The sequence below is a fragment of the Anopheles merus genome, chromosome 2R (assembly GCF_017562075.2).
Source record: "Anopheles merus strain MAF chromosome 2R, AmerM5.1, whole genome shotgun sequence".
Classification (NCBI taxonomy): domain Eukaryota; kingdom Metazoa; phylum Arthropoda; class Insecta; order Diptera; family Culicidae; genus Anopheles; species Anopheles merus.
In genome coordinates this window covers 34,037,324-34,065,039 of record NC_054082.1, presented here as the reverse complement: position 1 = coordinate 34,065,039, position 27,716 = coordinate 34,037,324, and the positions used below count along the sequence as shown (strand labels likewise).

Sequence of the window (27,716 nt, the reverse complement as noted above, 5' to 3'; positions counted from 1 at the left end):
TGATACGCAAAGGGTCCTTAGACTCTTTAGTCATTATCCCTACTAACCCGAAGGTCCTATTGGCTCTACTGATAATCTTCCATGTATTTGTTATACATTACTTTAACGTATGATATAGTAAGATACCAAGATTGTAAATTGTATTTGTATGATTAGTCGTTTGTACATCTATCTTATAATTATTCAAAACCAGGTTTTTGGGCACCGAGGCACCCTTCGTGTGTTGCTATCATTATATCAATAGATACATTGTCGAAGGCAGCTTTTAGATCATCATAGATGGGATCTATTTGGATACCTTTGGCAATACATACTCATACATTCCGAGACCAATTCAATTAGAATTCGGGATGTCGAGCGATTTGGCAAGATATATCTATAGGTTGTGGTGTTAACCTTTTAATCTAAAACGACATACAAATAGAAAACTGAAAGAAAAAAAAACAACTCAAATACCATCCGACACTCTCCAATCCATTGTTTTACGCTCTGATAAATTAACTTTCAAACACACACGTCCTACAAAATTATGCTGAAAAGTTTGGTCCTTCCATGGGCGAGAAAGCATTAAATGGATCCACTTCACTGAACTGACCTCGCTCCGTTCCACCCACAACTTCGGCGAAACATCGGCGGCGACAAAATCACGAACGAGACAGTGAGCGACGAGCAGCGCGAAGGATTCGGTGAGGTGAGAAATGTTTCCATTCCATATTTCTCATATTTTCATCTCACTCTCTGCCGCTTCTGTGAATGCGGGAAAAACAAGCGAGACAGAGAGAGAGAGAGAGAGAGAGAGAGCAATCATCATTTTTCCGTAATGGGAATGATGATGTTGAGTGGATGTGGATGCTGATGTTGTGCGCCAACAGGGGGGTGAGTGTGGTGTGTGTGCTGCTGACCGGACCTGGACCGGAGGAATGCTGGAGGAATGCGTTGTGCTCGTCGCCGGCTACCGGTTGCGGACACGCGGGGCTACGAAGAGGGTGGTGTGCATTGTGTGTGTGTGTGTGTGTGGTGCAGCTCATAAAACATAATCTTGTTTGGAATATCAAATGGAGTGTCGAGCTGCCTGTGTGCTATATGAGTGTGTTGGCGTTTTTGTTGGTGGTAATGTTGGATGCTGCGTGTGTTACAAGCTTACCGTGTACTCGTGTTTTATTTTTTATCGGGATTTTATGCTCTTTCCCTTTGAGCACGAAACACTGGTATTGTGCACACAGCAGCAGCATCAGCAGCAGAAAGGGATGGCAAGGATTGTGGCAAGGCACGAAAATGAACCCGGTGGGGTGTGAAGGGTATGTGGCTTTGTCATTCCGCTTTTCCCACACGATTAGGCGAACGGCGGATGGTAAAAGATGTTGGAACAAACAAAAAAAAGGGAAGGTTTTTCTCGCTCAACTTTCGGGTGGAAGGAATTCTCAAGTGCGCTTCCTTTGCTGGCGTGTTATGTTACCACGACCTCTTTATCCTATCTCTCTCTCTCTCTCTCTCTCTCTCTCTCTCTCTCTCTCTCTCTCCTCGTTTTCTGACTGTGTAAATGGTTGGAAGTTTTAAGAAGACCGAGAGAAGACGGCTGAAAGCGACGGTTAGTGTGAGATTTGTATATGATGTTGGTCGTCGGTTCCGCTACCTTTTCAACGCGGGAAGAAGGTTTGCTACGTCTCTAGAGCAGGGAGGAAATGGTACGTGTGTCTGTGTGTGTGTGTGTGTGTATTCATATGAAATTGATTTTAAAATGCTTAGTTTTCAATCGCTTATGAGATGATTGAGGGAGGGGAATGATGTGAGTATGGAAGGCTGTGTCTGACATGTTTATTATATTCTATGGGGAATTGGTAACATGTTGTGTTGTGTTTATTGGTTTAGCGCGTACCACGCACTTTATTACTGATTTAATTGCTATTGGTATTATGTTAAAATTTGTACAATTCAAGCGATTGCAAATTGCAGGTAAATATTCACTTTAAAATTAACTTAAATTAAACCGGCTTATGGAATTTATAGGAGGACTGGTGGAGTTACCTGAAATAATAATCAGTTTATTCATTTATCAATGGATGATAGATCGGTGCTGTAATGGAAGCCGAAACAGTTTTTTTAAATAACGTAAAGTATTTCATCTTCGTGTTGTATTCAATTTAATTAGAAAAATACCACAGCACGCGCTGTATCTCATTCCCTCGGTCGGTCTCTGTCATCTTCTTTACAACGTTGTACAATTAAAATCACGCATCTAACGACATCTGGTACCCCGAGACAAACATGGTCAACATGTGTGCATGACCGTACACACCCCTTTTTCCACAGCGGTCAATGTGCACTTCCTCGCAATGGAAATTAGCTACACCGTTTTAAACCAATCTCCGAATCATCCCCGATTTGCAAGTTCACATCAGACACACACACACACCCTCAACTGTCATTCTTATCCCTCAGTCCCGTGCTGGTGCATACGTTTTTCTTTCTGCTTGCGGTTTTGTAAGGACGATTGCCCGGTTAAAAGATAATTTTATTCAACGATTCGTTTTGAGTTTCGTTTTCGAAGTTTTCTTTCTCGCCCTTTTTCTGTTGTTTTTTTTTTTTTGTTCGATTTTAATTCTTCGCTTTTTATGCGTCTGTTTGCTTATCTGTTTCCTACACCCCGTTCATATGTTCTCGGTTCTGTGCCCGTGCATGCGTTAATCGTTCGTAAAGTGGGCGATCAAAACAGTGTGGTGTGTAAACCCGTGTCAAATAGAAATAACTTCAGCGAGCGAGCGAACGTGAACACCGATATTGACACGTTCACGGGGGCAAAGTTCTACTGATCTTTCGTGTCCTCCGAGCGTGTGTTTTGTGCGGTTGTGTGTAGAGACATCTGGCCAGGTTTGATCTGTCTTTCGCTCTCGCTTTCCCCTCCGTATCTCTATCGTTATTTATTTTCCTCACTGGAATGACCTTTTTTTTGGTAAATAAAGTTAATCTATATTTCGTTATTCATTGTACGAGGAGGGATCCCCGTATATAGGGCGTCTGGCATTTGGAGGAAAGGAACTATTCAAGAAGTGTGCTTAGCATTATTTCACTGTTGGCATATCAAATCCAAAGAATCGAGACCTTTAAAGCCGAGGCCACGGGAGGTTTCAAGCTAGCAAATGAGTGTCCCAGTTGGTAGTTGGTTGGTAGGCTCGGAAAAATGTTTTACTATCGTACCATCGTTTTACAGATTTATCATCTAATATTCCCACCCCCACCCCCCTCCCACCCCCCTTAGTTGATGTATTTGAAGGGGTGGGTAGAGAGGGGGAAAACTCAAAACATAACTCCCCTCCGTTTTACGTTCGGAACCGATTCCACTTCCAACATCAACACACACGCCGCCCCAAAAGACAGTGGTGTGAAGCGTTTCCGTGGGGCACGGTTTCCGCTTCATCAATGTGTTGTATGTGTGCATGTTCATTTCTGTCTTCTTTTTTTTTTTCGTTTTCGTTTCGTTTCTTTGCCTAGTTTTTCTCCTGCCCCCTCATGGTGTACTGTAGCTACTCTCTGATGAGTGTTTGACATGGTTTGTTTTTCTCTCTCTCCCTTCTTTCACTGCTCCTGTTGCTACGTACGCTTTTGGTGTTGTTAGGCAAGAAGTGCGCACAAATACGCACTCCGGAACAGTTCTTTTATCGCTTTCTTTCCTCCTTCTTCATCGGACGCATCTGATACAGACACACACACAAGCGTGCGCGACCCCTTGTTGCTGCATCGAAGAAGGAAGGTTCAATGTTTCTCACCCCGATGGTAAGTGCGGAGCAATAGTTATTTCGATTTTCGAATTGATTTTAACGAATGCACGCAAAGAAAAGATGTCTTTCTAATGTTTCGGCAATAACTGCACCCGGGAAGGGGAGGGGGAACTGCCAAGTACTGCTTATGTTGTTCCCACCCCACCCGGTGTGCAGTAGAGCGGTGATGTCTCTATATTTACAATCGTGTTGTGGAAAAACGATAACTACTAGTGGGGTAGATTTTGCTTTCGGTACTTTCTCACCCGGAACGATTGCTGCTTAGGAAGAAGCCACATTGGAATTACCGTGCTAAGGTTGTGTGTTTTGTTTTTTTGCTTTGCTATGCTCGTCATAAAAAAGGAGAAAAGAACAGGAAGTAATATCGATTTTAATTTCCCTGTTTAAGTGGTATTGCTTATTGATATGTTTAATAGTTGTCTGATTGCATTGTGTCATAATATATTATGCTAGAGCAGTTTGAATGTAACTTTGAATAGTTCCAACAACCATGAGTCGCTTTATAACTGGGGCAGCCCCCCTAACAGCTTCCTCTATTAATCACGACGCGATGAATTGTGCATTGTCAACAATTCCAAAGTAAAATTCAATGTGCATCATGCTTCCGATTTAAAATCTCCCAAACTATTTCCAGTCCCCAGAGTCGCTCCTGTTTGGTTGGTAAACACTTATGATTCATCCAGCTAATCCAGTTTGGCGGCTGGTAAGCGGCAGGCAGCCGTATGAGTCGCCCGATTTCTGCAAAAATATGGCAAAAGTGCACACATCAGCAACGGCTTCGCATAAGAACTATTATTCGCTCGTTGGAAATAATGTTTGATTGTGGGGAAAAACCATCATTCCGCCACCGACGTAAGAAGCTAACATTAAGGGCCATTCCATCGCCGCCACCTCCCCACCATTCGAACCCATTCGCGGTGGTGGTATGCGATGGTTGCGAGTGCGTTTGGACGAGAACCACCACCCTCCCCCCCCCCCCCCGTTGGCGCATAATTGGTTACATTTGTGAAGCGGCCAAAAGTCGATCACCATCACCATCATTGGCAGCACCCTTCACGCACCCTTTAACACAGCGCGCTCCCGCCGTAGCGCGCTAGTTACGCGTTCTCGAGTTTGAGCGTGTGGTATCAATTCGGTTCATTAAATATTTACACATGGCGCACTTTTGTTGTTGTTGCGGCCGTGCCGCTGCCCCTTCTCCACTCTCCTTGTTTGCTTTGTACGCTTGAAAGCAAGCCAAAAGGTGAGAAAGTGCTTCAGAGAGCGAGAGAGAGAGAGTGAGGGAGAGAGATTACACCGAGAACAACGCGTGAAGTGAGATTTTTTTTTTCGGAATTTATCCGTTTTTGACGTTTCGTTCCCTGGAAGGAAAGGGAAAAGGGTGCGGCGGGAAAGGGCCAAAAATGTGAGCCAAACGGAGCGTGTGCGTGTGCGTGTGAGTGCCCCAAAACCGCAAAGTGTGTTAGTGAGCGCCGGCATGCTCCTTTTAAAGTGTGTGTGAGCTCCTGTTCGGTGTGTGCGTGAGGGACGAGCGATATCTCAAACTCACGCACACAGCCTTTCTCACTCTCTGCAATCGAAGCTGCGGCGGTGAATCTGTTTGTTGTTTTATTGCAAACCACGCGTTCCCTTTGTCATTTTTCCGGACGCTCTCTCTCTCTCTCTTTCTCTCTGTCTCTCCCGCTCACCGGCATTTTCCGATTTCATTCGAGCCATGCCGTGTCGTTAAATGATAAAATAATATGTTCGGTAATACTCTGCCTGGCTCTCCTTGGTGTACCGACTTTTTTTTTTGGTGAGGAGAGCGGAAACACAGTGGTGGTGGTGTTGGTGAAACCCGAGGGTGAAACGAAAGTCATCCCCTTGCTTCTAGTGTGAAGGGCTCGCCCCTGTCAGGTTCATTGTGTGTGCTTTTTCTTCTTCCTCTTCTCTTTCGTCTCCTTCGCTTTTTGAGGAATCGCGGGGGGGGGGGGGGGGAATAATGTTGGGCTCCTTTGCTGTTTAGCGTAAAATCCGACGCCTTCCGCTGTGCCGCTTATGCGCTAATCGGCGAACGATTAGCTTCTTTTGTTCTAGTGTTTTTATATTCTCGTAATTGATTCCTCTTATTCTTGGTTAAAAGAAAAGAAAGGTTATTGTAAAAGTGTTGACAGGAATCGATTTCCGACAAGTTTGATATGATTCGCGACTGCATTTAATCATGCTTTGTACGGCAAAATGCTTCTGTTAATTTGGCATTCAACGGACGATACGAAAAGCTAGTATCCTAAGCAATTTATCATACCGTTTCTGTGTAATAATTTTCTTTGCTCAAGGGGAGAGAGGCTCGACTTTTAAAACATAAATCTCCAACGGGGCAAGCTGCAGTTCGGGTTCAGTTTCTCAAAACATTTCATCATCTTCTTCATCATCCCTCAGTAGTCGTTCCTCCTGGGGACACAGACTCCCCATTTTTGCGACGACATGTCCAACGTTCTCGTCGTCGTCATCGTCATTTCGGTGCGACAAACCTGACAGATGTGTTTAAATCATGGCCCGGCCGGCTTTGACACTCGGTGACAAATTAAACCACTAAACGGAGTGACAAATAGAATAACACTTACCTTTCGTTCGTATTTTTCTCTCTCCCTCTCTCTCTCTCTCTCTGGCTGTCTGTCCCTCATCTCACGACGGAAATAAAAACGTATGATGGATTCACACGGTTTCTTGCATGTTTAACTGATCGCCGAGTCAAAGTTTGAAGTGTTTAGTTCTCTGCTAGGTGCTAAAGGTTAATTTATGATGGTTTTAATATTTTCGTACAGCGAAATAGGATCTACCAAACATCCATCTCGCTGGTTTCTCGTGGCCAGCTCGCGTTGCCTCATTTGCTCTCACCTTCAGCCGGTGGTTGGCGCTCGCCTTGTTGGTTCAGAACCGTACTCGCGTATTAATTGTATAATTAGAAGCCGTGTCCCTTCACGCCACCGGATTCGAAGGCATTCGAATTAATTTTATCGTCAATTACACAGCCGTACACGCGTACAGCCGTACAGGCGGGCGCGCGCCTTTGCTCTTTCTCTCTCTCCTTGTAGTGGTTCGCACTCACTCACGCGCTCACATCCCATTTTCATCTGAGTGCGGCTGCTCCCGCGTTCCTACGCGAATGAGTGTATGTTTGGCTGCTGCTGGTTTTGCTTTATTTGTGTTAAAGAGCGGGTTTCCTTTGCTTCCCTTCACTCCTCCACCAGCAGCCCTTTTTGTCCACGCATAACTAATGTCATCGGGGAACGAAAGGTTTGTTGCATTTTGCGTTTGTTCGCTCTCTCTCTCTGTGTCCCTTCTTGTTCTATTTACATTTCGCACGCGAGACAGATAAAAGTGTGACCCTGTCTGTGGTGGAGCCGGCCCCCGTTTAGCGAGTTGTATAAAATTAGATAGTTGCGTGCAGTTGTGTAACCTGATGCGGCCCCCGTCCCCATATTTGTTCGTTCGTGCGCTATTTTGGCGTGCAGTTGGTTAAATGGATCATTTGCACTGTAAGCACTCCGACTGGATGGTTTACATGGAACTCCAGCCAGGTGACTTAATCCTTGCCGTATATTGAGTGTTTTAATGAAAGGCGAAATTTGGATCAAGTCGAAATGTGTAGGAATTGACTAGGGATTAGGGTTTGGCTGAAAGATTGAAATGAATTTGTTGTAGACGATGTAACGTGACGAAGCTTAACATGAAAGGGATATTATGTCGTTGGTTGGAAAAAAAATAAAGTACAGTCCTTTATTGTATGTATCTGTTGGACCATTTTTGAACTATATATTTACCATTGTTATGTACTTATAACAGTCGAACATTGAGTAATTGATACGTTTACGTTTACATTAAAAAAATGGACAAACATTTTTTGATTTTGCATGGTTTTATCTTTACCCGAAGTACGCTCCCCCCCCTCTCTCTCTCTCTCTCTCTCTCTCTCTCTCTCTCTCTCTCTCTCCCTGGTTGCGGACTCCGATCCATGTAGACATCCAATCTACTACAGGTTTCGCTTCACTTGATCCAGCCATCGAGATCGCTGTGCTCCTTTCCGTCTCATGCCGAACTGAGGATCGCTATCGAACACCTTCTTGGTAGGGCATGGGTCGTATCGTATCCTGCCAGCGTTCGCCACCGTCAAGCTTCTCGTTTCGCCGTGCACCTCAGTAGGCTCGTGGTTCTCCTCCAAACTCCATGCTCGAAAACACCGCTAAAGATGGTCCGCTCAAACACGCCCAGAGCGTTTGTATCCTCCGCTCGAATGATCCAAGACTCGTGTCCATAGAGGACCACCGGGCGAATCAAGTTGCTGTGCCGATATCTCACATTTCGTGCGGTCTCGAAGACTGCTGGATCTCAGTGGTCGATTAAGCCCAAAGTATGTCCGATTCCCGTGCACAATGCGTCTCCGGATTTCGCAGTTGATGTCGTTGTCCCAGGTAACGACCGTCCCAAGATAGCAGAACTTCTTTATTACCTCAAGATTGTTGCTGTCCACTAATACACTGCTTCCCAGATGGTCCGAGTCTCCGGCAAGCAGGTACTTCGTCTTCGTCGCATTATCAATCCAATTCTTGCTGCTTCGCGTTTGAGTCGTACGCTCTTCGCTGTTATCCCGTCGATGATGTCGATGTCATCCGCGAAACCAAGAATTCATGGAGAGATCGGTAGAGCATCGTGCTACGGATATCGTTGTCTAGCCCCGCGCTTCGAATGACACCTTCCAGGGCGATGTTGAAGTGCAGACAGGATAGTTCGTCACCTTGCCTCAGACGCCTGTGAGATTCGAACGATTCCGACATCAAGTTCGACACTCTCACCTGCAGTGCACCTCGTTCATGGTGGGTAGTTTGTCGTATAAGCCTGTTCCGGCATCTACAACATATTGGTACTATTCAGCAACAATCAGTGCATCGAGGGAAACCCCAGACCCAAAATGGCCAAAGTCCCTGAGCGACAAGAAGCGACAAGATGTCCATAAAAAGAAATGATCTGTCTTTGTTTTTTTTTTGTTGGCATTTTTCTAATGCACACGTTATTGAAATCATTTTCGAAAAACCTATAAAGCTTCCAAGCTCGCCAAAGATATATTCCAAATATTTAATTTTTAATATCTTCTCCTTGAGGCCTCAAAGAATAGGCCTCATCACGTAGCGAATGTTTGCTATCCCGCTCTCAAGTGGCCGGTACTCTCTGCCTATTCCGGCAATGTCATTCTCCGATCGTCGTACAACGGGGTACACCGGGTTTACGGAACGCGCATACTATTCACTTCGCCGCGTACGAAAAGATGTGTCCCCGCGGATTTCTTTTTTCGGGCGGGGGTTTGGGTGTGTCAAGTGTTTGATTACAGCCGCTGCCGCGTTATCCTTGATGTCGCGCACTACCATTACTCGTCTGCCGCGATGGCGTTTGCTCGTGAACATTCTGCTTGCAACAAGCAGACGCACTGTTGGACGTACCATCGACGCGACTGTGGTGTTTACTGTGTCTTTGTGCACCGAGCGGGTCAACTGAATCATCGATGGAACAGTTGAGGAGTTGGGCTTTTTTTCAAACCGTTCAATGTCAATGGATAAGTTTTTTGTTTCGTTTTAGAGCGTCATTTCAGCAATTGTTTTTTTGTGTTTTTGGTAAGCGAGAAATGTGGAAATTAAAGTCAAACATTTAAAAGAATGTGTCGATTAGCTTTTCCATGCACTTTTCAATCTTTGTGCCACCATCGTCATGCTTTAGATTACTCGGGCATCGAGCGGCGGGGAGACTCGCTTTCGTCACCCGTACTTCCGACAGGGGAACAATTTTTGGCTTGCCACTTCTGTTCTGTTCTGCTGCCGGTTTTGGTTGGATAGGGCCAAACAGGGTGGATGTGGATCAGCAGCAAAGTCAGGATGGGCCGTCGCTCGTGCCCACAAGTTTGCCAACCACTCATGCCGTGGAACGAGGCAGCAATGTTGAAAATCCGGTAAGCAGAGGGCGACAGCGCTCAAGTCTCCGCTCTCGAAAAATCTCGACATTTCGGAAATGGAGTCGTCCTCGAAATAGCCCTTTGCTTTTGAACCGGGATGAAGCGGAGCTTGCTCTGGTACACGCTGGAAAGCTGGTTGTGCAGGTGTGCATGGGTATGTGCGTGTGACATGATGTGCTTTTCAAATATGTTTTCCCTGTTATCCATGTCCTCCCCTGCCATCGGTGGTAAGGTCCTACTGTGTCTAGGTGTGCAGGATTTCGAATGAAAACCGTCCCCCTGCTTTGCACACACACACATGGAAAACAGGTGAGCATGCCAAAGGAGCTGCCCTTCGATGCCACTGGGGAACGTGCTCGTGGTACCCCGGTTTGGGGTTGGAAATTAGATTTTCCAAACGGCACTTTTTGGACAGTTTAGCAAAATATTTACATTTCCTGAACAGGGGGCGTCTGACGTTGTGGCATGGCGCAGGACGTTGATGAATATCCGGTGTTTGCTGCAACACAGTTGTCTAGCAGCTTCGGTTTCCTTTCTATTACCGGCATATGTGTTGGTTAGTATGTGTGTGTGTGTGCGTGCGTGTCTGTGCGTTGGACTGGAACGGTAATGAAACAGACCATTACTTGAATAGTTGGTTGCGTGTAGAGAGTTGTGTGTGTATGTGTACCCGTTTAGACCCCCTCTCTCCTCTCCCTCCCTCCCAAAACCATGGTATGAGCAGCAACAATATATAAAACGAATCGATTTTTCAACCAGTAAAGCCACGGTACCGAAAATCCAGTCAGCACTACACAGTGTTATCAACTTTCGGTAAGCATTTTATTTACGCCTTTTCGCACAAACGCGTACACTTTAGCAAAGCCCCGCCACCTTCGCCGGGACTTCTTCTGCACCTTCGGTGTGCGCCAGAGGGAGCTAACCATCTCTTCCCGGTCGGTACAGAAAGGCAAAAGTTGATCAAAGAGAGCGTAACGGCAACGATGGCACCGACTCGACAATGGCCAGAAGAAAGATAGAAGGAAAAAAAAACTCCAAAAAACCAAACAACAGCATCGCGCGAACACACTTCTCGTGCCTACCGGTACGGCCGGGATCACTCTTCCGGGTCAAACAACAACACAGTGACAACGAAATCGACACGATAAGTCTCGGTAATTAATCAAGTGTCAACGGTGGTGGTGGTGGTGGTAGGCCACATCACGCTACCGAAACAGTACGCAAGTGGGTTCGTCGTTGCTGTTTTGGGTGGTACACACGGGGCAGCCTTGGGTCGGGCCAAGGCAGACACACACACAGACACGCACAGAAGATTTACGTCATAAATCATCAAACCGTTTGTGGTCCCATGGAAGGGAAGCGTTGGTGGAGACGACAGGACGACGACGACGATGCACGAGGTGAAGCGGAACGCGGTGCTTCGGGAGCTTTGGAAGCGAACACCCACTTGGGTCTGTGCTTTTCGGTGCTTAGTTGGACAAATGAGAGTTTATATTAGGGGAGGGCTGTGTGTATGTGTGTGTGTACAGTAAAGCGCGTGCCACGTGTGCAAAATGTTGACTTCAGTTACTATTTTCAGACTAAAATTATAATTGCCGCTTTATTTTGACGCGTGTGTATGTGTATTGCTCGAATCAAAATCAAATTAATTAACTATTTTCAGGCTTCGGTGGAAATAGTATGGTATAGTCCCGCAGCAGCAGCAGCAGTAGTGTGTGCTTTCAGTCCAAAAAGCGATGGACTCGATGGAAGCGCCTGGTTGTTTGTACGAAAATGCCTTCACTTTCACTGCTTCCAACCGGTAAGGGGGCAGTGTATTTTACACCTGACGCACCAGTCCATAAAGAGTTCCGTTTGTACCTTCCACACACACACACATGCCTGGCGACACATAAAAGCAGAATCTCATTTTGTTTTGTCAGCCTAGCGCGGCAAACGTTATAGCCAACACAAACAAAAACACGCACACAAACACACCCATGGTATGGCTTCAGTGGCCGTTTCTGGAAGCTGGCTGAAAAACCTCGACGGATTGCGGATAATAAATCATTGATTTTTGCTCCCGTCCCCCAAAGGCACACACACCAACGGCACACAACGCATGGCCGCGCGCTCTTCTTTGTTTGGCCTGTCTGTGGGTGCGCCGGTTGGTTCTGGCTAGAGAGACGGAGAGATCACAGGTCGAGAATCGGCGGAAACACACCCCCCCCCCCCGCCTGTGGAACGTGCCGCAATAGCCGGCCTGGGTGACTTGACGCTTGAAAATCAGAGCAGATTGATCACTGTGCAGGCTACTGCTGCTGCTACAACAGTATCAGGCTAGTTGGGATCGATTTTATGTAGCAATTGAGCGCTGCAGTGATGAAGTTTTTGCTGCTGCTCATAGCATCCTGACTGACAGCACTATCGGGATGTTGAGGAGTGGGGAATGGGGGGGGGGTTTAAAGGGGAAGGCAGGCTTACGTCCAACGAGCCGCTGACGCGGTATTAGCAGTGTGATAACTTCAAGTTTTACTATCAATCGAAGTTCATGAAAAAGGTATGCATTTCACTCCCTTATCCTGGCTTCCGTAGGGACGGGCTTCCACCGACGTAAAAGCACGAAAGAAAGATGATCAAGAAAGATGCGATAGAGGGATACACAGCGATAGATAAAGAGAGAGAGAGAGAGAGAGAGAGAGAGAGAGAGAGAGAGAGAGAGAGAGAGCAAGTAAAAGCGTCCCTTTGGGTGTCTAAGGTTGAGGGCCTTTGAAGCGCATAAACCGAACCGAAATGAATATGTAATGCACACACACACACACACACACACACACACACACACACACACACACACACACACGGAGAGCGGCACACGGCACTTGGAAAGTGTATGAAATGGAAATTGCTTTTCCGTCGCTCCTTTTCCCCCGTCCCTTGTGGCGCGTTGTGTGGTGGGGTTGTTTTTTTTTCTCTTCCTCTTTGGTTGGTTCGTTTGTAAACACTACTCCCCGTTACTTTAATCGCCATCAACCATTTGCATTGCCTGTTACGCGCGTGTACCTTTCGGCCGATGGTTGGGGGACGGGTTGGGTGTCGATTTTCCTTTTTTATCCGCTTACATTCGGGCGTTTTTCGATGGTAGGGGACAAACTTTTCCCATATGCGATATGTCAGGGTCGGTTGCTGGTATCGATGGTGTAAAGTGGGTGGAAAGTTGTGCCACTGTGTGTGTGTGTATGTGGGGTTGGTTCCCTTTTTTGCCTCTGCATGGGGCTTTGACGTTCGATGGCTTTATAATCGGATAAAATCAATATTATCAATTTTGAAACTTCAACCAAGGGTCCAGCAAGTAACAATCGGAGGAGCAGCAATACTAATGAAAGTATTACCCTATTTTCGTTGTGATCTCTATTGTTGTTAACATCCGATATGCGGGTGGGAAGGGAGGGGGGTACATCTAATCCGACAATCATGTGTCGCCCGTTCGATTAATATAACCATCCGCAACCGTTCCGATTGGGCGGGCAGGGGACATTAATCGTGAAGCATACGATGTCAACGCTAATGTCACCCGAAATCCGATGGTTTGATGACCAAACCCTTGCTCCAATCGAACGACATCGTCATACCACAACTGGTGTGGAAACCTAGTTTGCCCGAGCGCGCTCCGGTAATGGTGTTGATAAAACTCTACTTTATTAGCGACCTCTACCGGTTTAATAAATTATAGAGGGATACACAGCGATAGATAAAGAGAGAGAGAGAGAGAGAGAGAGAGAGAGAGAGAGAGAGAGAGAGAGAGAGAGAGCAAGTAAAAGCGTCCCTTTGGGTGTCTAAGGTTGAGGGCCTTTGAAGCGCATAAACCGAACCGAAATGAATATGTAATGCACACACACACACACACACACACACACACACACACACGGAGAGCGGCCGCCATTAGGCGGAGATCACTCTCCGGCTCGAAGGACCAAAACTTGGACGGCCTCTTCTCGTCACCGCTGCTAGAATGTGCTAGCAAAAGTCGAGCCTCCAGGACGGGGTAGCACGTACGTGTACGATAAAAGATCGCCTCCTCTGCGGGGCTGTATCTACTACTCCCCTGCAAGCCACCTTTTCCTACCTTACCGTGCAGCATGGGGGCCACCAAACCACAATCACATTTCGTAAAGATTTGCTCTCTTTCTACCACTTTCCTTTCCAGGGATATCGTTGTTTCATTCCTTCTTGCTATCCTTTTCACTCTCGGCTCTCGGGTGCCTGATTTAATCTCTATCCCTTTCGGGAGAGCCCTCTGGCAAACTTTCTTCAATTTACGTACACCGTCTCGGGCCCCTCTCTCTCTGTCTCTATCGCTCTTGCCAATCCCCTTTCTGTTGCTGCAGCTCCCGCTCCGTTACTGTTTTATGGACAAAAAGTTTTCCATTTTCCTCTTCCGCCGTGCGGGTCTAGTGTAGCAGCAGCCACCCATCCACACCTTCCCTTCGCTTTGCAACTGATTTGTATAATTTCATCGGCCCATTCTCGGCATGTTCTCAGCAAATTTTGCATCGCCACCCACTCTGCCCACTGCTACTCACAGGCGTGGAGGGGAGGTGGCATTGAATAGAAATGGGAATGGTTTTGCTTTGTGGCACCAGGTCGACTGTGCAACACACACAGAGACGGCGGCGGTTCCTTTGTGTCGTCGGAAAATGGAAACATGCAAACCCGCTGTGGCGTTGTGTGTCGGGGTGTGTGTGGGTGTGTGGGTGTGTGTATGTGTGCCTATCGTGTAGATGTTTGTGTGCATGTATCTTTCCGCACTTTAAACATTCTTCCATCGTGGCAGGGTGGAAATAGGAGACTACGCGCGCGTTGCTTTTCCGACATTCTGCTCTCTGGCGCGTTCAATATTTGTTTGAAGTTGACTTTTCTTCCTTCCGTGCGGGAGGGTAGAAAGAGAGGAACAGAGAGACTAGAAAGGGATGATATCGTATTGCAGGGTTCATCTGCTTACGTTACAAAATTTGAATGGATTTGATACTGTGTTAGAGGTGGAATTGTTTCACTGTGCATTCAGCCGACTTATCAAAATAAGGCTTTGGGGATGCGTTTTGAAAACACTTTTCGCTTTTTTGTTGTTATACAACATTTTTATGTTTTAATTTTCATATTTGCATATTTGCCCTGCAACCCAATGGTCCAGTTCATCATGCAAATACTTACACCATAACCTTCTGTGTGCCGGCGATGGGTAACCCCAGTACCGGAGAAGTTCAACCAACACTTAGGCTTGATTTTAGGATTCATTATGTCTTGATGCGCTACGACAAGCAATTGCTCGGCTCCATATCCCTACAGCAACTACCGTGTATGGAAATAATGAAAGCTGAAGTGCAAAAATGCTACAGAGTTTTCGTGATGGGCACAGAGGCTCTTCGATACGTTAAGCGGTTCCTTTTTGTCATTACAAAAGACAAACGGGAAAGGGCTTCACATGTGCTGTTAAGCTTCCCTGTGTGGAAGTGTTTGTGTGTGTTTGTGTGTGTGTGTGTGTGTGTGTGTGTGTGGTGTGTGTGTGTGTGTGTGTGTGTGTGTGTGGTGTGTGTGTGTGTGTGTGTGTGTGTGTGTGTGTGGTGTGTGTGTGTGTGTGTGTGTGTGTGTGTGTGTGTGTGTGTGTGTGTGTGTGTGTGTGTTTGTAGTAGTAGCAGCGTGGGGTTTCACCGTCAGGCCACTCACCCTTTCGCGTGAGCCGACACAAACTACTAGCGAGAGTGAGAGATACTGTTACACTGAAAGAGTGACAGGGTAGTAATAGATGGCAGGGAAAAAAAAACTCATTTTGTGGGAAAGCTTTTCAGCCAAATGTCATATTAGCCTATGTGTGTGTGTGTGTGCTTCCGTGCTGAAAAGGAGTGTGAAAGAAAACAAAAACGAGCTTTTCGGGCAAACATCAACCGAGCCGCCAACAAACAAGCGTGTACAAAGTTGCTGACAAAGTAACTCTGCCGTCTTTTTTGTTGTTTGTTTTGCTTGCCGTTGTTGTGCTACCTGTGTCAGGTTTCAATGTTTCCCTTTTCCCTCCCGCTTTATCTGCTCAAAACATCTTTATGCCCAGGTTGTTGAAGTGGTGACCGTATACCGTGCCAAGCGTGGTTAAATTACAGCTCCCCCCCCCCCCCCCCCCCCCCCCCCCCCCCCCCCCCCAATGTTTCTGTGTCGAAACCAATCTGGGAACCGAAAGAAAAAAGAAACTAATATACAATGTTTCTTAAGCTTCCTGCGAAAAAGGCACGTGATTGTTTCGCCCACCATATGCCATTCGCCGGTAGACTGTTTTGGCATGATTGGGTCTCATTTATTGCATTGGACTAACTGTTCGGGGGCGTTTATTGGACCATGGTGGTCGGCGTTCTCGGGTGGGATGTCCCTTGAAAGCTGCGAGTCACAATTCGGTTTGAAAGAATTTTCTGCAATAACTTTCCCTTTTGAATTAGCTATCACTTTTCCCATTACACCCATTTAACACGGCTTGATCGACATGAGCGTTGGTAAATTAAACGCGCTATTATTGCAAAGCCTGTCCGTCCCACATAGTGGACATATTAATAAATAGTTCTTTCAGTCTTATCTTTAAACATTTCTACCCAGAATTAGGTAGTAGGCTGCATGTTTTAAGAGATATTTTCAGTGAAAATTTTCATTACTCTCATACTTATTCTTTGTTGAGTAGACTTTTCTCCTCCACTTCCATTTGCTCCATTTTATTGAACAATTAGCTGTGAGCCTTTTCTTGCCCAAGACCATCATGCCATGACGGACAGCGTTTGATACCCGATTAACTAGCGATGGTTCGAATCGAACGACCATAACATCCTCCCGCAAAAAAAGGGGTCAAGCGTGAACCGGCATTCATTCCCATCCACATCCTTCCGGTCCCTTACCACTAGCGAACAGAAACTGCTCCGAGCGGTCATCTCGCCACCGAGACTGCCGAAAAAGGTGAAAAGCAAAATTGGAAAACAACTCCCCCTCAGCTACACTCTCGTATGTGCAAGAACATTCATTTCGGGTGTGTAAAAGATTGCCTTGCTTTCTACAACCAAGTTTGTGTGTGTGTGTGTGTGTGTGTGTGTGTGTGTGGGGTTTAGATTTAGGTTCAATGGTGTCTTGTCCGTCCACTTGTTCGAATGAAAAAAACCTTTCCCATTCAGCACCTATGCGCTAAAGGCATCTAAATGAAAAAAAAAAAACAAACTCCAGAGAAAGTAAAACAGCGATGGAAAACCAAAATTGGATTCCATGATGTCCTTTTTGCCGGGTAGCAATGAAGCTACGAAGAAGAAAAAAGCTGTTCCTACAAAACGTAAACGAAATAAGACATATGACGCCACAGAACCGAGCGCTTACCTCAGTCACTCACTTCACTCTCTCATCTCACTCTTTCTCTCTCTCTCTCCCTCTCTCTCTCTTTCCCCGTTGGGATCAATTCCTCGTGTAAAGGAAGTGTAGGTGCAAGGGAAGCCGGTAGTGGTCCTGGGCAGAGAAAATCGAAGTGACGTTTTTGCCGATGTTGGTGCGTGGTTGTGTGCCCACCATACAACACCGCGGTGGTGCCGACCGGAGAAGCTGAAACTAGGAAAATCATCCTCGCCACGTTTGCCTCGCCTCAACGCGCCACCAACAACACCGACCTGAGTGATCCTTTGGGCCGGAAATGTAATGAAGATTTATGATTCCTTTTCCTCGGTCCCCCGGGGGGATGGGGGGAGGGGGTAGGAAATGGCAATGGTGTAATGGGAGCGATGCCAAACCCGGTGCTGTGGCGTTTTTTTATTTTCTTTTTGTTTGGGGCGGAAGGTTGAAGGAGTGCCCTCGGCTCCAAGCACAGGCTGCGTAGCGAGAGAAGCACACGAAGAAGGAAAAGTGTAGCCATTTCTTTTATTCCACTCGAAGCGAACGTCTTTGTACGGTGCGCGCGTGATGTGGGTGGTTTGTGCACGCGACCAACTGCACGTGCAAAGTGAAGGTTTTCTGTTACTTTCGTGTGCCGGCTTGTTTGCGGGGTTTGTAAAACGTGAAACAACATATCCATAGAAAAATAGAGGGGAAGGATTCTTCAATTTTCTAGCTTCGGGTGACGGTTTGCAAAGGTAATGGTTTTTTTTTTTGTTTAATTGAAGCTTACTGCGCGACAATTTGGCGGTGTATGCATGAATTGACCCTTTTCATAAACATGTCGTTTTAATTTGAAATGTTTCAAGTACCAACTCCTACGTTTAAAACGAACTTCTCACATAACCAACATGTTGCTCGAACAATTACACACTACTGTTGCTCGAATGGTTAAAACAAAAGCCACAATTCAATCACTCCTCCTGCAGCCATGCGATGGGCAACAAGTTCGTCCACGCGGGTCCTGACTAGTGATGGGTAAAGTTGGCATAAATCCGGAGTCGACTCCGATCCGACTCCGATAAATGCGCAATCGACTCCGGAAGGTAGGTCCACGCTGCAATATCCGGAGTCGTCCGGAATCGTCCGAAAAGGCCCGGAGCCGTCCGGAGTCGCCCGGAGTCGGAGTCGTTCAGAGTCGTTCGGAGTCGTCGGAGTCGTCCGGAGTCGTCCGGAGTCGTCCGGAGTCGTCCGGAGTCGTTTGGAGTTGTTCGGAGTTGTTCGACTCCAGACGACTCTGGACGGCTCCGCACGACTCCGAACTTCTCCGACTCCGGGCGGATCTAGTGGTTCAATTTTGCCGGAGTCGGAATCGAACTAACAATAGTCGGAGTCGGATCGGAGTCGTGGGTGCGCTCCATACAGCACATCACTAGTCCTGACTCTCTCAATCGGGGTTAAGAAATCGGGGAATGATACAGAGAAAGTGGTTATATATGTGTGTGTACGGTGCCAGTGCTGCAAAATGTCATGAGTATCACGAGATTTTCACCAACGAAAACAATGAACATATCCGTGGTAGCTTGATGCTCATTGCTGATAGTCAATAAAAGTGCGTCATGACACGCTGAACACGACATGTGAATTCTTGAGTCCAACGCGATACTCTGACTAACAAGCTTAGCTTAATGCCGGCGTAAGCATAATCATGATTTTTGTCTGGCTGTGAACAGTGCTGCCAAATGCCACTGTTTCAATCATCAACACTCATGACTGAAACGAAGCTCAAATCAGATCACGTACACAACTGAGATGATCAGTGACGATACTCAAGCAGTTGGAGAATCAATCACATGCTTGGTGACATTTAGTTTAGCACCCAAATTTCGATCACTCACTTGGTCACGACATTGTTGTCGGCGATAATCGCGACATTCTTGGAATATACTTAGCGTGTGGGCTCTAACAACAAAATGAGCATGTGTTCTCCCTCAATCTTTTTTTATCATCTGTCGGGTCAAACAGAGCGAGAAAACATCCTCATTTTGTTTCTTGGAACCACTCACCCGCACCGCATATCTCCCATGACCATCGCGATGCTCACCGACTGAAAATGTCGCGACCAAGTGATTGAACACGAGTTGGTTGCACACAATGTCACTAAGCATGTGATGGTTGCACCAACTGTTTGAGGCTCACCTCTGATCATTACAGTAGAGCTCGTGACGCTGAAATGAGTTTGTTTCAGCCGGAATTGGTCATGACTATGTTAGTGACATTTTGCAAAACTGATCACAGCAAAAAAAGTAGTGACTGACCAAGCATGGCATGAGCATGTATTAGTCACACCAACCGTTCTGAGTATCACCTCTGATTATCACAATTGAGTACGTGACGCTGATATGGATTTTGTTTCAGTCAGATTTTTTTATGATATTGACAGTGACATTTTGCAGCACTGTGTGTACGTACCGCAAGCTATGCGAGCGGGCCGCAACGCAAACGAGCAAACTGTTCCTGTGGGGCAGGACCACAGAGCGTACAAAGGCTTCGGAATCAATTTTCCAGCACGAGAACGAAGGGAAGATACCGAACGTTCCGTGGCCCCTGTTCTCCCGAAATGTTCTCCCTGAGAGGTATTTCGACTGAACCGTTTTCCAACTGCACGAACGAAGGAACCGGTTGGAACTATAGACAAAAAATGGTTATATTTTGTAAAACCATTGTATTTTTTTGTTGTTACAAAACAAAACACACAATTGCAAAATAAGGTTATACAATTAAAAGCATCACAAGTGGATAAGATGAAAGCGTTTGCTATCAAAATAATTGAACGTTTTACGATTATGTTTTTTCTCGCAATCCCAAACGGTAGATCGGCGCACGTTGTACTGTCCACCATTCTGAAAGATCCAACCTTGTGCCGCTTGTCTAGCAAGAATGCAAGGACACACCATTTTGCCCGTGTGCTTTCTTGGTTCGTTTTGTGTTGTCCTCTTCTTCTTCTTCTTCCGCTCTTCGTTCGCAACGAAAAACTGTGCTTTTTCCGTGTACCCTCTACCCAACCGGGCGAGAAGTGCTTTAACACTGTTGCGTTTTTTTTTCGGGCGATAAGATTTTTAGTTTTCCCTTCATGGCGATGCTCTGCTGCTGCTTCTGCCTTATCTGCCATCGAGTTGGGAACACTCGTGTTGCTGCCGCAAACTTTCCACGTCCGCAAAAAAAATAAGAAGGACGGACGCCCTTGCCGGTATTGGTGTTTCTTGTTCGTTTTTAGTTTTGGTTTGTGCTCCCCCAATCACAACAATAATGCCATCCATCGATCGGTTTTTATTTTCCTATCGTGTTCCGGTTTCGTTTATTGAGGTGATTAGGAAGGGATAGGTGAGTGGCCAGGTTATGTGGCAGTCTTTTCGGGCGCTTGGGAACGGTCTCTTCCTGTGCACACACATCCACTAGGAAGAAAAACGAGAGACACGGGAGCGGGTCTATTACTTGTGATTAACTGCAAGGTGGAGGTAGAGACGGTCTGGTGGTACAGTCGTCAACTCGAACGTATTAACAACATGTCCGTCATGGGTTCAAGCCCCGAATAGACCGTGCCCCCATACGATAGGACTTGACAGTGGTTGTTGTGCCAAAAAGAAGAAGAAGGAGGTAGAGCGCGCTTTCCCTGTGTATCGACGAAAAGAGACAACAAAGAACCGGGCAATTCTTGAAGCACCGGCATTCTGGTTACGTCCGTTATCGTTGCAGGATTGTTTGAAACAAAACGCTTACACACCCACACCCATCGGTGGTGTGTATGGTATGGTGAATCAACCACCAGGCGTCTCCATTGATTGACGCCTTCCCATGCTTGCCACACCACGCTGCCGGCGATAGAGGGGGCCAATAAATTCGTTTATCATTTTTAACGATACTATAATCGTAATTGAATTGCAAACGAACTACACCCTCCGGTTGTGGTTGTGGCCGCAGGTTTAAGCTGCTCGCGACTTCAAACAATATGCAGCTAATTCGATACATTGCCTGTACTTTCCCGCCGGCAGCAGCATTGTAGCAATGGTGAAAGGATGCGCGCACACGTATATAGAGGCGCTTGTATCTGCTTGTTTTATTGCCACCGTATTGCCACGCTTACGTGAAACGATAATCAAACGAGCCCGGGCGCTTTTCGGACAGGAAGAGAATTACTAACCGGTCCCGCCGCACACTGCTACCACCGTAGCACCAGCGCATAGACCGGCGCGGAACGAGGAGCTAAATAACGGGGTGGGGACATATAAACGGGCTCGTGAAATATGCGAGCAATATAGCAAACGGAACAAGCAACCATGCTGCACGCAACGCAACAAAAAGCAAAACAAAACAAAAAAGCGAACGCTTTCACAGCATGCTTTTGGCTTCTTGCGATCTTGCGTCTCGCTTGTCGGGTTTGGTGCCGTCTGTTGCTCACTTTTGCGCCCCTGTACACTGTTATGGAAACACCACCCTACCCACCTACATTCATTGTCCTTGGTTGCGTATCGTGTATGCCCTCCCGAAAACCGTCGCTTTGTTGCGTAAACTTGTCCCCCCCAGCCAACTCAAAAAAGCATGCTCGGGGGGGTGGTTGAGGGGGGGGGGGCGGGGGTTGGGGATGAAGCAACGCCAAGCAGGGGGAAAATCCAGCACGACCGACGGGCCTGCAGTACCTCTTTGTCGTTACCGAACGGAATCTCTCAATATGATGAAAATGATTTTCCCTGCTCGTCCCCAATTTCCCGTTCTTACTCTCTCCCTCTCTCTCCCTCTTTCTCTCTTACAAACGTAGCTTCTCTCGCTCACTCTAGTACAGGTGTACACTTTGAGCTTTATTTTCTCTCTTTTCGCTCAATAGCAGGATCCTTTCCTTTTCGATTCCATTTCCGGGATGGTGTGCTACTGCAAAAAGAGGGAGAGAGAGAGACAGAGAGAATAAAAGGGAGCAAATTTGTGTGTGTGTGAGAGAGAAAGACAGAGCAACAGATAGAGCGAGAAAGGAATCATGATGATGTGTTGGATCGAGGACCGGAGGCTTTTCTCGCGTGTGTTAACAAAATCAAGCTCATTTCCGCAAATTGACGCTTCTGGTCGGTGTATTTCGATCCTTTCATCAAGCCATTCCAGCCAGCCAGTACGGGACGGATGCGCTGGGAAGGTGAGACAGCAACAAAAATAAAGGAGGAGGAAGAGCGTGAGAGGGATGGAATTTTTGTGGATGGAGTTGAGCGGAGGGACACTTCAGGATTACGGCCAGGATCACCAAGCAGCGAACCCTCCACTTTTGCTTGTTTGCTTCTCTTTTTATTGGCCCTGGCAGCAGTACCGTTCTTTGCCAAAAAGGATAAAGAATAAGCATATGTATGTGTGTGTGTGGATGTGGGGATGTGTGTGTACGGTGTGGGTGTACATATTTAATGTTTTCTAAAACATTCTCGACCAACTGCCTTGTGTGTGCTGTGTCTCGTGCCACTAAACGTTGCTTCCGTTGCTTAACCCCTTTCATACTGCTCAGCCCTACCTGGTATCACTTTGCGACAGCGCCCCTGCACTCCCATGCAAAAGCAAAACCCGACCCGGTGGAGTCGCCATTTTGTGTCCAAAATCTCCATCCTGACCTTCTTGAAACGACTTTCAATCCCCCATCGGGTTTGCGGTTCGGGCTGGTTATGGTGTGTACCCCCCTTCGATGGTGTGGTGCGGTGAGCAAAGGGGTTTGCCATGGCATCGGATGGGGGCGCCACGATCCACCTGCAAGAGTGAATTAAAGTTTACACCTCGACCAGGCTGGAAGAGACGGAGGGATAGAACGGGTGAAGAAAGTGAATAAGCAAAGTAATTTATTTGGCACGCGGCGACGAGGTTGACTTGGTCTCTTGGTTGTTGTGCAGTCGTTCTGTTTTCTTGCCTTCCTTGGCAAGCGGGGTCGCGTGTGTGTCCATCCTTTTTCCCCCTCTGTTGCTGTGGCAGGCCATGGGAAAAAGGGGAAGATTTTCACCGCTCGGTTGTTAGTAAAACCTCGGAGAGCACCGGTAAGGGTAGGTCAATGTCGAATGTAGGTAGATGCTCCCTTATTTGAACAACGAGCGTGTTTTAAAGCACTCCGTTGACTAATTCGGGCTGTCACTGATTAATTATTGAACGTTTGTTTGTCGCTACGTTGCTTGTGTCATTGAGCTGTGTATCATTTTGATTGATTGGGTGTGTTTAGTGTGGGATAGTTGATGTGTTTAGTTTGTCATTGACTTACATATTAGCACCAAAATAACTTTTTCAAGAGAAGCAGTTTCTTAATCGTATATTGCTTTAATATAATTTTATCAGGGTCGGCTGAACTTTAGAGCGTTTTTGTTTATTGAATTATTTTTAATATCCAACAGTCTGCATTAAAGTTCAAACTTTACATGCAACATCATTGTAGCTTTTCCGCCATAAAGCTCATCTCGTAGTATGCAAATCTCACTCTTGTGGCCGTGTATTGCAATGCACAAAGTGCACGTATCACGTTTTTCAAATAATGTACTTGCAGCAAGCGGACCTCCCCTCCCCCCCGCCCCCCCCCCTCTCCACTATCTTATTCAAACTTTGCGCAGTTATTGCGTTTTGTTTGTGGGTCTGTGCTGCTTATGTATGCATTGTGGTCTACTGATTCCTGCTAAAACCAAACCCGCTTGCAGAGCCGCTCCTTCAAAACGAGACGCCAGAACGAGCGTACGTGCGTGTTAGTTGATAATATGTGCATTTCATCCTGTCGGTGTGTGTGTGTGTCTGTGTGGTTGGGTTATTTTAGTATAGCACATTAGCAGCGGCAGGAACTGACGTTTTCCATTTCACCTTCAAGCCGTGTGCTTCAACCGGGCAGCTGAAATATGCGGTTTGCTGCTCAGTAACGACCCCGATGGCCTTCCAATTTGTGTGTCCTCCCTCCGTCGCCTTTTGTCGTAGTACGTTGTGCTCAACTTGTTCGAACCGTTTTCGCAACTAATACCCGTTTTCTCGAATTGCATTGTCTGCCCGGATTGCAGTGGGGTACGTTCGTACGCGGTCATACCGGTGGGTGAGTGATGATGGTGAGGGGATACCGAAATGACTGGCTACTCGAAGGCGATATTACGGTCATCCCACGGTGCATGACGTGAAGCCGCACATCGGCATCATCTGGTGGATTTGGAAGCTTTTGCAATAGTCCGCGCGCACATGGAGGTGGACGTCCCGATGCTCTCTGGTCTCTCGTTAATTCCCTCCCCCCCCCTCTGGTCGTTGAGGAGTGCTGCCATGTCCATGGATTTGGAGGTGTTAACGTATGTATTTGGTTGTGCGTAATATGTGCGCTGCTGTCTATTGATTTCGCCCAGTTACGTGTCGCGGGCAATTTTTGAACGGTTGGGTTTGGGAAATATACGATTTAATTCTGATGTATCCTACTTTAAATGATGTAATAATAGTTTTTCCACGTCCAACCGGCAGGATCATGCGGAGGAATGAACGCACCCAACACTGGTGGAAAGCATATGAGTTTAATTTGGAAAGAAATGGTTTGTTTCAATTGCATCAGTTTGAGAAATTCAATCACTAAATGCTTGAATATCTGTTGTAATCGATTTGTTGCTTGCTTTTTTTAGGCCGGTCAGAAGCTTGCGTTACGGTGAGGGATGAATCAAAACATTCCTGAAAACACATTCCTGCAGTGTGCGGTTGTTGTTGTTGCTGTGGCAGAGGTGAGAATAACCGACAGATGTGTAGCCGGTTCATCATTTAGCACGTCAGTGGCGCTTCCGAGTGAAAGAGGCGTGTCTGTGTACCTTTCCAATTAGCATTGAGCCGAGTCGTTTTGGTTTTGGGACGTGCGCGCTCTAGCGTCGGAATATATTACAATTCATGCTTCACACGTCAAACAAATGTGGGCTATGAGAAGCTATGTTTAGAAACAAAACAGGAAAGTAGAATACATATAGAAAACCAATGCTTGCAAATTTGGCTTAAATTCAGTCAAAGAAACCAAAAGGTAAGTAAGCGAAATTAACATTACATTTACTATCATCTCCCAGTAAAGTGTAATAACGTTTGGCAAGTCTGCAGAACTGGATGTACAAAACCTACGCTACAGAGCAAAGACAAACATTCCGATGCGAATTCTAAATGCTTCCCTTTAGCTTCCACTCAATGCATTTAAACGGATGATAAGAATGAGTAATCACAGTAATCTACCCCCTTCCACCGAGCAGGAAGATAAACTATCAGGTGATGTTAACGTACAGAAGCCAAAGGGAGATCAAACAGCGGGCATCATCATCATCATTAGCATCATCATCTCGTCGCGGGCAGCTTCACGCGTGAGCTTTCTTTCTCTCACCTGAGCTCCATGTCTGTCTTTTGTCTTTCTCTCTCTCTCTTTCTTAATATTGCTCTCAGTCTCTTTTTTATTGCTTGGTAGCGGCTTTTTGTAAAAGAAAGAAGAAAAAAAAAACCGCGAGGTAGCGTGTATGCGGTTACTATGACGACAATCAGCGATGCAGCGCGAACGCGCGACGTGCAATGCGGAACACAACACAAAAGGGCGGCAGCAAACGGGAATGAGCCGCGCGTGGTTCAAACCCTTTCGCAGGGTTTTTGTAAGTCACCACAGGCACACACACACACACACACACAGAGGCTTGACTGTGCGAGAGAGGTTTGATCGGTTTGTAAGGTCTGATGAAGTGGTGAAGATGAAGAAAGATGGGGAGGAGAGAAAGAAGAAAGCAAAAGGTAAACCAAACCATCGCTTGAAGAGTTATTACATCGCCAAGCATTAAGTACAGTTAGCATTTTTTTGTTATTATTTTTTAGTTTTTCGCAGCCCCTACTTGCCGCGTCCGTAGCTTTTGCTTACGGTTCCAGGTGCTTTTTATCGTGAGTTGTGCTATTTGAGCACAAGGCACAAGAGGAAGAGGTCGCCAACACGAGGTGAGATTGGTTTGTGAGCTTCAACGTTCACGCTCAACATGAGTTTGGTATCCCAGTTATTTGGGTTAGACAATGTTTTGGTTTGGACAATGTTTTGGGTGATGTGCGTGGTTCTTTTTTTTTTTTCAATATTCTCGCAATATGTGGCCAATGAGTGATGGGCTTCTGACCGCAAATGAAATGGAAACTACTTGAGAACGGTTGAGAAAAGCACCGTTAGGAAATTAGCGAACGCCAAACATCTGAAAGGTGTATTATTAAATTAACCGGCTGGCTCTGGTGCTTTTGGTCTTTTACCGTTTTCCTTCGCCTGTTTCTTCCGTCATCCATAGATCAATTGTTTTGATGGAGGGTCATTTTATGCTTCTTCTGTTTTGAATATAATTAACCGGCACCTGCCACGGGTGAGTTGTACATGTGGGTTGTAATTTTCTACAGTTCTTGGAACCTGTTGTATTGGCTGATGGCTCACGTTGGTCAGCCTTCGGCTACTTATCAATTGGAATAACTCAATTATTCACTTCACAGTGCGAGAGTCAATAAAAAAGGTTAAAAATTGTCATGTAACGGTTAACTAAAATGCCAGCTGAGATGGTTCATGTTGGCATGATGTGCTATTTTGCAATTTGTATTTTCTATTTGAAATTATTTAATCTTTATCACGATCGTTTGATTGGTGTGTCGTTTGCATGATGCTCTTCTTTGGTGTACGTATCATGATAGTAGTGGGGTGGCGGGCATCATTGTTCACGTTACAAATGTGAAAACTTTGACGCTTATCTTGATAAACCCCGTTCGGGCGTGGAACTCTGTTCTGTTTACTCCAAATCATGGCAAAACTAATTTTTCATCACCACCTGTGAGCCGCCGTGTGGCGTCGGTGGTTGTGCGGGGCATCCTTCCAAGAACGGTGAAGCTCCTGCTTTGAACATAGATCGGAGCCACAACGCTTCTCCCAAACCCCTGATGAAGACTCCGGGTGGTTCGTTTGTCAAAATGTTAAACCAAAATTAATGAGTTTCACTTCACAAATCAAAATTAACTCCCCGGACGAAAATTGTGTGCCGGAGAGGGATAGAAGTGGGAAATGTTTGAAGATGCGAAGCGTCCACCTTCTTCCCACCTGGACGGTCTTCTGGAGGTCGCCTCCAGGCCCAAACCTCAGCATCATCATCACCCATCGTCATGGTGTAAATCGTTGACTTCCACACGGAAGCGAGCGCAAAGCAATGGAGGGAAAAAAGCGGTGAAATATCAATTCTCTATGCTACTGCTTTACGGTCGTGTGCTTGCCTTCGCTTGCTTGGCCCGCACTGCTTAACAGACCCAACCGCGTACGCCACCTCCCCGACGCCCAGTGCAAAGGGTCAACTCAATGCATAAAAAATGCTGCCCTCATTTCCGTCGAATATGCTGCTGCTGCTGTGTGCACGGAGAGAAATTCCAACCCTGCCCGCCACCAATCCAGAGTGGTGGCGAACAAAATGCGATGGGATGTGCGCGTTCGCCAACATCAAGACGATGTTGTACAATTCTTGCCCGATGTTGAAACCAAAGAACGAACGAACGGAACGGTCCTCCAACAAAACCGACCTCGCGGCGCCGCCCTGACACCGTCCTGCCTCAGTGTAGTG

General features: G+C 46.5%; 1 protein-coding gene across 3 annotated transcripts in view; it reads left to right on the top strand.

The window, feature by feature from the left end:
* The window catches only part of LOC121590445, a 46,530-nt gene extending 21,436 nt beyond the window's left edge, over nucleotides 1-25,094 (top strand). The window contains exons 1-3 of one of the 3 annotated variants that reach the window (XM_041910150.1): nucleotides 24,173-24,437; nucleotides 24,604-24,671; nucleotides 24,759-25,094. In XM_041910150.1, the coding sequence (XP_041766084.1) occupies nucleotides 24,334-24,437; nucleotides 24,604-24,671; nucleotides 24,759-24,808 (222 nt within the window). In that variant the 5' untranslated portion in view covers nucleotides 24,173-24,333 and the 3' untranslated portion in view covers nucleotides 24,809-25,094. Of the gene's footprint in view, nucleotides 1-17,220; nucleotides 18,028-24,172; nucleotides 24,438-24,603; nucleotides 24,672-24,758 lie in introns of those variants that run through there. The other 2 variants (XM_041910149.1, XR_006004422.1) reach the window with 2 other exon arrangements.
* The last annotated feature ends 2,622 nt before the right edge of the window (nucleotides 25,095-27,716 follow it).